The following is a 12,626-nucleotide window of genomic DNA, read 5'->3' as shown; positions in this document are numbered from 1 at the left end:
GCTCAGTTATGAACATGAGAGGAAGAAGCAACATGCAGAGGTAGGCCATCGGCAACAGCGATGCTCATCAGCTGGATCCCTCCTTGTCCCCATTTTGGTGTCCACGCCCTAGCAGTGCTGGGGATGTGAAGGCAGGGTGGGACACTCCAGCCAGCACCACCTCAGCGCCCCAACCAAGCCAGCCCCATGAGCTGAGGTTAAGCTTTGCAAAAACCCCCGGGTATCCTGAACTCTGGACACTGGATGTCATGTGTTTTCAGGATTGTTCGCTCAGTTGAGGAGTCTATGGGAGATTTCATCTCCTTTCATGGGACAGAAGAGACTCTCTCCATCCTGCCAGAACAGCTTCAGTACAACTTACACAATGACAGATTGAAGGAGAAGATATTTGTTCACATTGTTCACATTGTTCACAAAACGTATTTTCTACATTTTAGTATCGATGGAACAGTAACAAATATTAAACCAACCTTTAAATCAGGCTCACTACAGGATTTCCTCCATCCTTTTTGCGTGCTCAACTTTTTTTTTTTTAAGCATTTTACATGAATTTTACCTTTGCTTCTTCCTTTCACCAAAGACATGACTCTGCATGCTGTTCCATCTGGACTATACCAGCGTTCTCCTGTCTCCAGGTAATTTCCCAGTAAGCCGCCAGAGGGCAGGCCGTGCTCTTTGTACAACTCGCTTCAACTGTGCAATTATTATTAAAATGAGGCCTCGAAGAACTCTCATAGAAATCATTATTAACTGGATTTTTTATTCAAGGCGACCAAAGCAGTATTTTTATTAGACTCAAGTATTACATTCTATAGAAAACAGAAAATCAGAGCATGCTGTTAATACAATGCATCACACACCAAATCTGACACAATCTGTTCAGGATTTCAGTTGTTTTGTAAAAAACATAGGAAGGCCACCCAAATGTGATCCAAACCTGTGTTTAATAAAGAAATATAGGAGACATTTATAAAGAAATCTTTAAAATGGGAGTTTAGGGAGTTCCATACTCAGACCCTTCTCTGCAGGCCCAGTTACCAGAGGCTATCTCCATTTGTTACCTTGAGTTCTGCATCCCAGATTTTTGAAAGTATTTAGGTCTTTACAGTGTAGAAGAGCTAAAATAGAGATGGATAAGCACCATTTTCAGCTTCTGTTACAGGTTCCTAATACAGGATTAAAACCACAAGTCTCTATCTAGCTGTAAGGGAACTCCTCCTTCTAAACAAATTTTAGGAGAATTTGAGTCTGGATGCTTACCAACTACTAACATTAGCTGGATCAGAAACAAAATATGGAATCATATGAAATGGATAGCAATAGGACAAGGGGAATGGTTCTAAACTGAGACAGGGGTGGTTTAGGTTAGATATTAGGAGGAAGTTTTTCACGCAGAGGGTGGTGATGCGCTGGAACAGGTTGCCCAAGGAGGCTGTGGATGCCCCATCCCTGGAGGCATTCAAGGCCAGGCTGGATGTGGCTCTGGGCAGCCTGGTCTGCTGGTTGGTGACCCTGCACATAGCAGGGGGGTTGAAACTAGATGATTGTTGTTGTCCTTTTCAACCCAGACCATTCTATGATTCTGATTCTATGAAATGATATGATTGTGCTTCTGGAACAAAACCATGGGGTTCCCACAGTATTTTGCCACATTGCACACAACATTTTTAAACCCCTGCAAATGAACTACATTCTTTAGAACATTTATTGATAACCATAAGATAATACACTATTCAAATGTATATAGAGAGTTTAAAACTTTCAGCACATCACAGGGCTGCTAAATGAAATCAAAACCAAATTGAGCTGAAAAAAATATCTCACTAATTCAAGATGCTCTTCTTCTATTTTGATTCTTAACTGTCTTGATTTAACTCTATAGAGATTTGATGACTTTTAAGTGTCACACACTATAGATAATGTTTGGTAATGAGAAAACTCTGGTCTCTCTTGGGCCTTGCACATATGTACCCAGAGACTTCATATATCACAATTCACAAGATAACTGGAAAAACTGGAAGAGAACAATGTAGTCAGCTGCCAAAGGTGTGTGTGATAAGGTTGGCTAAACTCTGCTCAGATTTGAATAAATCAATCAAGGTAACTTCTCAGCAGAATGAGCAAGGGAACAAAGCCAAGGCGCTAGGCCTCTTCCATGTACTTTTTGGAGTTAAATTTCACATTCATCAGTGGTTCAAAACCTTTTCTCTGCCTTTGGTGCTGGAAAAGTACAAGCAGCAGAACAAGCACAGCCAAAGCTATCAGCGTTCCTCCAATTGTAGATCCAACCATGGCAGCCCACGCTTGGCTTTCTTCAAGAGAACCTGGAAACATAAAATATTTGAAGTGAAGACAGACGGTGATTTCATTTCTCAAATCATGTGGAAGGAAGCAAATTTCCCACAGCCTGCTCATTGCTATTGCTTGTGTATCTAAGAGAACCAAGGGCCACAGTGGAAAGTGGTAATGCACTGCGTAACCAACACACCGCCACCAGAGACATTTCCTGCCTGAGAAATCTATGGCTGAATTTAAGCTCCAGTCTTTCAAACAAATGAAGGTGTTGGGAATGGGAAAGATTAACGTTAAGCTATGGTCTTATTTAATTTGGCCAAAATTATGAATGATTTAAGCGATTTTTCCTAGAGGGATATTTCTATATAGCTGTTTCAAGATATTCTGATCAGTGGAAAACATTCTTTTTTATTATTATTATTTTTTAAATAGACCAAAGTGCAGTCCACTGCAAGTTTTTAACAGAAAACACTGCTTAGCACAGTTCTGCTGGCCAGCTCCAGATCATAATCTCTGCTTTCAAACCACTTCTAAATACTAAATACTAAATACTCTCTTCTGAGATAATACTGTCCACTCTTACAACAATCCTGTATAAAAGACTTCATCTCAGCTCCACTTGATTGAATGACTTTATTTTGTCTTTTCCTTTATGCTTTCAGCAGCAGCAATTGCCTGTTGTCCTATTCTGAAAAATACTACAGATGTTGAGGCTGTACCAATAATGTTTGAATAAATATTCACAAAAAAAATTCTCGGTGGGATTTAAGGTATTCAGAGGATGTTTCGATATTAAGGCTTAACTCCAGAGTGTTTGAGTAGATGCCACACTGACTATAAAAGCAACTAAACATTGTGTGCCCCATGTGCTTTCTCTGCCAAAAAAGTGTTGAAAACAATCATTCTTTAATGAAGTAAATTCCCAATGTTGTTTACTGCTGTCTCTCGAATAAGAGCCGGGAATGCACTACATATGTTAATTTATAACTTGGTTAGGTAAAGAAGAATTTGCAAGTTATACACGTAGTTAAAAGAGGGGGGATTTAATGTAAAAACCATTATTCTCTAACTATCCATACAGGGACAGGAATACTGCTTCATGGAGAGCTAATAATTTATTTAGGCAGGAGTTAAGAAGCAGCAGAATAGTAAATTGCCTTTGTTCCTCTCTAGCTAAGTTATGGCAAAGGGCTGGCAGCAGTTCCAAAGCAGAAGCAGGGACAGTGACCCAGGAGGAGGAAAACTGAATCTCTGTAAAAGAAGTTTCCATTTTCAGGGGAAATTCTAGAAATGTCTCTGAGAAAAGCACTTCCAAGGCAACCAGCATGCCTCCATAAATCAGGGTTCCCCCGCATGAACGCAGCTTGAGGAGAGGGGTTTTGATCCATCACAATCTGTAGACCTTTTAACTGTTTCCACAGATTAAAACCACAGATACATGGAAAGCACTTAGAAGAAAATTCTGTCCGCAGAGGTTAGATAAGCACCAACTGCCTCTCAAAGGAATACAGATATGGAGAAAGAAACTGCTCAGATTTAATCTTTAGTAAAGCAGTTGAAGCATGGTTTTCATACATTTCTTACGCTTGTGCCTTCTACAAATATTTGTATCTTGTCTTCCAAATTCATTGATTTTGTGCATAAAGACTTTGGTTGGAGGGTCTAGGGGATGTTCTTTTGTCTAATTTGTGTCAAAGGTAATTTCAAACGAGCAGAAAAACCCTTAGTCATACAGGCAAGGAAAATCGTTAAAATTGGGGGTTTATAATACAAAGCACCTAGAGATATCTCTCCAGGGCATTCAAATTTTAACAGAGTACATCTCTAATGTGTTTCATGGGACAGTATGATCCAGGGCTGCGTGCAAAACAAATGTCAAGAAACCAGCTCCCTGGCAGAGTGCCTAACCTCTGACAGATTAAAGCATTTTGTAACAGGCATCACTAGTCCTGGGAAGAGGAGCTAAAATCAAAGGTTCCTTAGCCCCACCATTCTCAGTGCCAGAGAACTTCATGTTCATGCATTCTTCTGCAGAGCAGAAGCAAACTAAGTGTAGACATTTTTGCAGCTATCACAGTTTACCTGATGAGTTACAACCGCCTAAGCTATGCTATGGGATTGGTAGTGACCAGGTGAATAGACCCATGCTTTTGGGAACAGGGCCTTATGTTCCAAATGTCTATGTCATTGAAAAGTCGAGCTGTCTCATTTCTTGGTCTCTGAGACATACCTGGTAGGTCAATGGCATAGGTGTAGCCAAGCTGCTCCGCAGTTTGGAAGAGTTGATCATTGGTTACAGGAGGGAAAAAAGGGACCATGTTGTACAGTCTGTTGTGACCGATAGGAGCCAGCTTCTCAGGCCAGGCATTGTCAGGGGGATGAAACCGCTTAATCCACTCATCAAATATGGCATCAGTAAAGGAGTGAAGAACCTGCAAATTGATATATGGGCACGCATGTTTATTAGGCTCTTTCTGAGTTCAAAAGCATTTAAAGCAGTTCCTTAGTTCAGCACAGGTCTTGAGCCAACCACACAAGGGATCGGTGAGGATGCTAAAATTACAAGGCTTATGTAGGGGTTCAGACAACACTCTGGGACTGTCCAGATTAATTTCTAGTGTACTTATGCTTTTCATTTATCACCATGGAAAAAACTTTGAAAGTATTTCATGGATAATCCTGCGTATAAAATTGTAGTACGGTAAATTAAAGATTTGATAATATAAAAAAGAATTCACAGAGGAATTCAAGAATTTTTAAGGAAACAAACTGGAGAACATAAGTATTCTGGCTAATTTCTCAATCAAAAGTTTGCAATCTTAAAATAAAGGTAAGAAAGTAATGATCTGTTTTACAGTTTCTCTGTATAATCACTGTGGTTTAATTTAACAAAGAGGAAGACAAAATCAGCATGATTCATTAGGCGGGGAAGATATGCAGCAGAGTCAGCTGATGGCTTTTTATTTGCACTTTGCTGTTCGTGCTGCTTACTGCAGTGCAGCAATGTACTTATGCACCAATGAAATCACTTCTATTCCTCAAGAGATCTTGATATTAAATGTGATTCTTTTTAGCTTCTGAAGTTTGAGACAAAGAAACAAACTTCTCAGTCCACTGCTCTAAAATAATTAACCCAATTTTCAGTATTTTCTTGTTGCTGTAAAATCATCTGGTAAAAGACATTAACTTCAGATACCACCTAATAAAAGGATTCAGGGGCAGTCTGACAGGCAGCACTTCCTCCTAGAAACTCATTCTATGTTTTACAAATCATCCTGTATTTTTTTTTCCATCTTTATTTGCCCACCACACAAGTGTGATAGAGTTCAAGGAAAGAGTTGTTCTTTTGTAATTAAAGAGTTTGTTTCTAGGGAATTCTCTTCTATTTCTGCTAATTTCTGGTGAGACATCTGCCTCGGAGATGCAGCCATTTGCACTCATGCTGGAGGAAAAAGCCATACCACAAAGATGGGATCATTGGCAGCTGCGTGAGGGAGAACACTGGTTCCATTCAGAAAAGAGTGAGCCAAATTATGGAGGTTCAGCATTGGCGAGTTCAGGGCTCCCTCTGGTGTATTGAAGCCTTCCAGCGCATTCCTGTGGACAGGTAAAAGCAGCATTAAGTAACCACATACTGCTGAGAAACGCACAAATAAAAAATATCCATGATTGAGCTAGCTCTAGGACAAACCTGAAGCTGAAACTAGAATTGCGGAAAAACGGAGGGCTGTCGAACTCATGCAGGGAAAGGCATCTCCTGACGTCCTCCACAGTGGGCAGCTGTTCACCCGAGCCCCTCGGTGGCCTTCGTTGGAGCAGTCCTTCATCACTCCCATTGCACAGTGTCACCAGGCGGTTGTAATCATCCAAGCTGAGCATGAAACAAAAAATAGCACAGAAAGGGTTGAAGCCTGTTTGTTCTTTTTTTTTTTTGCTATAGCATAAAAGAAGAACAGACTGCCCAAAGGTCTCCTCCCTGGAGCTCTCCAGAAGCCGCCTGGCCATGGGCCTGGGCACCCTGGTCTGGGTGGTGCTGCTGGAGCAGGGGCTGGGACACAGGGACACAGAGAGCCCTGCCTGCCTTAGCCAGAATGGGGTTCTCGGGCCCTGGCTATAGGTGTGAGAGAGCAGATCTTCGTGACAAGCATCCCATAAGAAGGTGCAGTTCCCACAGACTAGAAGCTGAAGTTATTGCTGAACTGCTCCCATGCCATGGCTTCCACTGACTTAGACTCTGGTGAAGGTATCTAGGCTCATCTTCTGCAGAGGGAACATTTCAGAAAAACCAAGTGAAATTCCCTTCATACCTCCTCTCCTCCTAAGAACAGTTTTTGACAGACAGTTTAAGAGAATCTGAGCAAGGATAGTTTTTCACTCTTAGAAAGACAAAAAAAGCAGGAAAGTCCCTCTGTGGGATGAGCTAAAGAAAATAAAAGTATGACAGAAAGTAAGTTTTCACTTTCCATCCTTCACTCTTTTAGAAGAAAAGAGATAGCAATGTATTGCATTTTTCAGGAACTGTTGCAGATGTTGCCTACTAGTTACTAAAGGCCAAGCCTCTTCATTCAGGGAAGGAAAGAGAGAAGGAAGAGGAGAAAGACAGTGAAACACTCAAGAAAAAAAACTTTGCTATTCAGTGTAAAATGAAATGGCATTTTCAAAAATTCCTGAAATAAACAAAAGCCCTCTGCTGTTTAACCTTGACAAGAGTTTAGTCATTTCAGTAATCAAGAAAAAAAAAATCTATCTTAAAGAAAAAGTCAATTGGTGCCTAAAGGCAGAATTTCAAGTAGCACTTTAGGTGTCCATAGAAAGAGACTCTTTCCTGAAAAGCCTAGAGCCCCAAGTACCTTCATCTGGCTGACGGCATGCTGCCCCAGATCTGACAGGATGTGATATGAGCATTATAACTGGCAGCATCTTATGCTATTCTGCCCCAGTACTGTACATGAACCCATCATCAAAGCCCTGCATTTAACCAAATCAATATATGCCTACAGACAGCTGACAGCAAGAATGTAATTCTCTCTATGTTGTCTTCTGTGTGATCTCTCAGCTACTTTGAAGTCAGTCATAGAATTACAGAATAACAGAGTGTTTTGGGTTGGAAGGAACACTAAAGATCATCAAGTTCCAATCTCCTGCCATGGGCAGGAACACCTCCCACTAGATCAGGTTGCCCAAAGCCCTATCCACTCTGGTCTTGAACTCTTCAAAGGATGGGGCATTCTCAGCTTCTCTGGGCTATGTGTTTCAGTGCCTCATCACCAACACAGTGAAGAATTTCTTCCTAGTATCTACTCTAAACATACTCTCTTTTAGTTTAAAACTGTTACCCCTGTCCTATCACTACACTCACTGATAAAGTGTTCTTCCTCTTCTTTCCTGTAGGCCTCCTTCAGATATGGAAGGCCGTTGGAAGGCCTTCTCTTCTCCAGGTTGGACAACTTCAGTCCTCTCAACCCGTTCTTCACAGAAGAGGTGCTCCAGCCTTCTGATCATCCTTGTGGCCTACCTCTAGACCCAATTCAACAGCTCCTCATCCTTCTTAAACTGCGGGTCCCAGCTGAATGCAGTACTGCAAGTACTGCAAGGTCTCATAAGAGAAGAAGGGGACAATCACTCCCCTGACCTGCTGGTTAAACTTCTTTTGATGCAGCCAATCATATGTTTGGTTTTTTGGGGCTGCAAGTGCACATTGCAAGCTCATGTTTGGTTTTTCATCAACCGACACCTCCAAGTCCTCCTCTGCAGAACTGCTCTCTATCATTGCACAGCCTGTACTTATGCTTAGGATTGCCTCAATCCAGGTGCAGGACCTTGTACTCAGCCATGTTGAACTTTGTGAGGTTCACACAGGCCCACCTCTCAAGCCTGTCCAAATCCGTCTGGATGGCATCCCTTCCCTCCAGTGTGGTGTAATATGAAAGCCTGTTGAGGATTCACTCAATTCCACTGCCCATGTTGCCAAAAAAAAAGATGCTGAACACTACTGCTCCCAGTACAGACCAATGAGGAACACCACTCATCACTGGTCTCCACCTGAACATTGAGCCATTGACCACAATACTTTGAATGTGGACATTCAGTCAATTCCTTATCCACCAAGTGGTTCATCCATCAAATTTATGTCTCTTCATTTTAGAGGGAAGGATGTCGTGTGGGACAGTGTCATACGCTTTGCACAAGTCCCAGTAGGTGACATCAGTTCATAGAATCATAGAATCACAGAATCACGAGGTCGGAAACGACCTATAAGATCATCTAGTCCAATCGTGTTCTCGTTACCACTGCTACTACAAGCTACTAAACCGTATCTTGCAGCTTCTCATCCGGACAGTTGCTCTTTCCTTACTGACAAACACTTTAACCCTATTTTAGAAGGCTGTCAAATTTATCAGGTAGGATTTGTCTTTTGTAGAGCCATGCTAGATGTCACTATCACATCTTTCCACATGCTTTATCACGGATTTGAGGCATTTCAAAGTTTCAGAGTGTTCCATGATTTCTATAGTTCCAAAACAGCACTAAACATATCAGAGTTAAGATCTCACCCAGTGAAACAAAAAAGATTTAATTTTCTATAATGCCAAAACAAGATTCGGTCAGTATGCAGGCTTTCCCTAGATATTTCCATACCTGTTGCAAACTATTTGCCACTGGGAGAATCTGGAGTTCAGGCTGATCAGCCCCGGGTCATCTGGCCGCGGTGCTCCAAAGAGCTGGTCTGTGCACACATCACATGTGTTTCTACCTGTAGCAAAGTCCCAGTAAGGAAGCGCAAAGGACTCATTGCCTATCAGTCTCTGCAATGGACAGAAATGCATTAATGGAGGATCACCTTCAAAGGAAAGAGAAAGAAAGCGATTCCTGCAGGTGATGCCACTGGGTATTTCGCATTCTGCTTTTCACTTGAAGGTAACTACACACACTTCACAGTGCTGCTCCAACACTTTCAAAACATTGGGGTGTTAAGTCAGACCCAGAAAATATGCTGTGAATAGTTAAACTGCTGTTGGATTGCCCTCTTTTTGGCCATGTTAGCTTTTGTACCAACTCAGAGACTGAGCAGTAAAAATACCTACATCTAAATATATGAAATTAATAAATATATAACATCATATTTGAAGAGGGAAATCCTTGATGTGGCTTTCTTGCTTGTTGTCTGCTTTCCAGCAGATGCTATCCACAGGTTTTACATAGGTGGGTGTTTTATGTTTATTTTGTTTTCATTAATGAACATTCCTAATTCACATCTTCTGTTCTACATTATGAAGAAGAAAAACCTTGACAGTAGCATTCATATCACTGTTTACAGTAAGAAACAGTTCAGTCCTCAATATCTTGAAAGCAATCATTTTCCTTTACATAAAAAAGGATCCGTGAGCAAATACTCTTGACAGTTTGTATAAGAATCAGTCCAAGGAAATAACACCCTTGGCTGAAGCAACAAAAATGTGTAGCAAAAGAGAGAAGTTGTGTGAGAAAAGAAAGCGGCTGTTTAGCTAACCTGCAGGTCTCTTTCCAGCAACAGCAAATGGTACCTGTGCCAAGTTACAAAGGCAGGTCCTTGATGGGAGAAATCAATAGCTGTGAAGGGGCGGCCAGGCCCTACAAAAGAAGATAAAATAAGCACTTCAGCACCAAGTGAAGCTAGAAATAAAGAGAACACCTTCTTCTGTTGCCTGTAGCTGAGTTAAATGAGAACCTTCAGCTCTGCTCCTTTGGAAAGAGTGCACAGATCAAAGGCTGCAATGCTTACAGGGGACAAGAATGGTATTGTGAACATTTCTTCTCATTTAAACTGCTTTCGGGGTGTTTTTTTTTAAACAGTCTTACTGTTGGAAATATTAGCTTGCTCTCATGTTCAGCAGCAGGACTTTCACAGCTTATCTATCAAGAGAGCATCAACACTTTCCATAGTCTGCCAATAGTAATTCAACGTATCCTTCACCACTTTTCATCAAATCCTGCTTGTTGTTTCTCTTCAGGGTTGGTTCCCACTAGAGAAGATTTTGAAGAAAAAAGGTGAAGTGATGAGGGTTTTTTCCAGCAATTCATAAGGACGTGAAGCAGGAACCTGGTGAGGGGAAATTTGGTAGTTTTCATTTTGGCTGCTGTGCATTTTGGATAACTGAAGTCCTGATCAATGCTTCCCTTACTGGCCTTGAGAAGTTTAGCAAAAGAGCTGCCCCCACAGTTTCAACTATCCTCAATGAAACCAGGGTGCATTTTTTTCAAAAAGTGTAATGACAAATTAGATCCACCTTTTCTTAGCCTCCTGATCCCACCATCTTTTCCATTTTTCCAAATAAATTCTTACCTTAACAAAAAATGCTACTTGATGCAACATATTTTAGCTCTATGTGAAAGAAAGCACAAAAGCATCTGTAATGCCTTTTGTGTGAAAATATTACTTGCTGAGCAGAACATAAAGGCTAGCTAAGCCTTTAGAATTAAGTCTCATGCTAAATTTCAGGAGGAATCCAGTTTTTCTCATTCTAGATCTTTGCTCTGGCTAGACTAGAGAGTACTCAGTATGGCCTCAAGTTGTGCCACAGTAAATTTAGGTTGGATATCAGGAAAAACTTCCATACAGAAAGAGTTGTTAAGCATTGAAATAGGCTTCCAAGGGAGGTGGTTGAGTCACCAGCCCTGGATGTGTTTAAAAACCATTTGGATGTGGTGCTCAGGGACATGATTTAGCGGAGGGTTATTAGAGTTAGGGTAGTATGGTTAGGTTGTGGTTGGACTTGATGATCTTTAAAGTCTTTTCCTTTTTCTATGATCCTATGATTCTACTCCATTCAGTCTTATAAAATGGGACAGTGCTAGAAGGGAAAAGTGGAGAAAATCCACTGTGGGGTAACAAATGCCCTCTAGCAAGGACATAGATGTGGGCAAATTTCACCAGCTGTCTCACTCACGTGGCTAAACTCCACAGCCTGTATGTAGGGCTGGTGGGTCGAAAAGCCACACTGCTGCCTCTTCCTGTGAAAGGTGGGCTTTGTTAAATTATGCTGGCATAGGTACTTCAGTCTAGAAGAGCCACAAGGACTAGGAATTCTGATATGGGAGAAAGCACAGAGATAGATACCTAAACCTCTAATCTGATTTGGTTTTAAAAGCTTACCGTAGCTGGTCAGGTAAATCCCACCCTTAGTGACTTGCTGAAAAACAGAGAAAGCAACAGCATGCCAGTCCCCAAGTCTCCACCTTCACTACTGCAGAGCACCCTTCCCACTGCTGCTGCTGCATCTATGCTTATTCTGGACTGGGAATGTGCTTCTGAAATGGGTCATTGACTGACCACACTTTGATTCACCGGCTGGAGTTATCTTAGAACCTGTGAGCTGCTTCCCTGTCAGACAGAAGGGGCATCAGAGTGCATTGGAGCATTCATTCATTGGGACCAGACAACAGCAGGCCCAAAGCAAGTCTGAACCACCCTCAGCTGTAAACTGTTGGCTCATCAGCACCAACTGTTTTACTGCACAGACCTTCTGCTGGGCTCCACTGCTTGCTGTAGTAATGCAGCTGTGGTAAGCGTACTTCCCATTGTTCAGCAATGACACTTTTCACCCTTTCATTTACTAGCAAAGCCCATTGGACAAGAAAAGCACTAACCTAGGAGTGTGTCTCTGACAGAGTAGTAGTGAAGCCAAACAAAGTAATTATAAATGCTACAGTTGGCAATTTGTGGTTCCGTTCCGGTGGGGCCAAGCAAACTCGTCCAGTGCTGAGTTGCAATCACATAGTCTGGGTGGATGGTAGCCTTTGCACGGTCTAGAGCATCGAGGAACTGCTCTCTCTCCTCTGCTGTCAAGGAATGGATGTTTTTCCTGACAACTGGTGGCTTCCTCACACTGCAGTCAGGGCCAGTCCAACCAAATTTGCAGTCACCGCAGTTATAGCCAGCAAAGTTGCCTGAATGAAGAGGGAGAGAAGACATGAAATTATGAATCAAAGAGAACTAACATTGAAATGCAGAAGAACTGCGAATTATCTTTCATTTTCCCCAGACATTTCAGTTTCTGGAAGGGGCAGCAACTGAACAGACTGGCAGCTGCCAGCTGGTTAACTAGAAGGATGGCTTGCATCCCAGAGCAGGGTCAGGGCCAAGAATCACTCAGCTGGTTGGGGAGGAAATGCACTGGATAATGGGCTTGATGCCCCAAGGCGCTAAGAGCTCCATGGAGCCTTCAGGCATGTGAGGAGTCTAAGCCTCTAGATGAACAGAGGGCTAAGTACTCCAGGTTAAGCAGGTGATTAAATGCTTTGCTTGATTGGCTCTCAAGTGCTCCCAGATTCCAGGATCAAACTCAAACTCA

General features: G+C 42.0%; 1 protein-coding gene across 1 annotated transcript; it reads right to left on the bottom strand.

Moving 5' to 3' along the window:
• Positions 1-1,531: 1,531 nt before the first annotated feature.
• DCT (dopachrome tautomerase) lies at positions 1,532-12,344 on the bottom strand. Its single transcript, XM_019612411.1, has 7 exons — positions 11,923-12,344; positions 9,806-9,906; positions 8,935-9,101; positions 5,987-6,166; positions 5,757-5,892; positions 4,526-4,727; positions 1,532-2,324 (listed from the first exon to the last, which is right to left on the bottom strand). The coding sequence occupies exons 1-7, from the start codon at positions 12,245-12,247 to the stop codon at positions 2,143-2,145; spliced, it is 1,293 nt and encodes a 430-aa protein (XP_019467956.1). The 5' UTR covers positions 12,248-12,344; the 3' UTR covers positions 1,532-2,142.
• Positions 12,345-12,626: the final 282 nt, after the last annotated feature.

The sequence above is a fragment of the Meleagris gallopavo genome, chromosome 1 (assembly GCF_000146605.3).
Source record: "Meleagris gallopavo isolate NT-WF06-2002-E0010 breed Aviagen turkey brand Nicholas breeding stock chromosome 1, Turkey_5.1, whole genome shotgun sequence".
Taxonomy (NCBI): domain Eukaryota; kingdom Metazoa; phylum Chordata; class Aves; order Galliformes; family Phasianidae; genus Meleagris; species Meleagris gallopavo.
The sequence above is the reverse complement of the archived record's forward strand: the minus strand, read 5'-3'. Positions and strand labels throughout refer to the sequence as shown.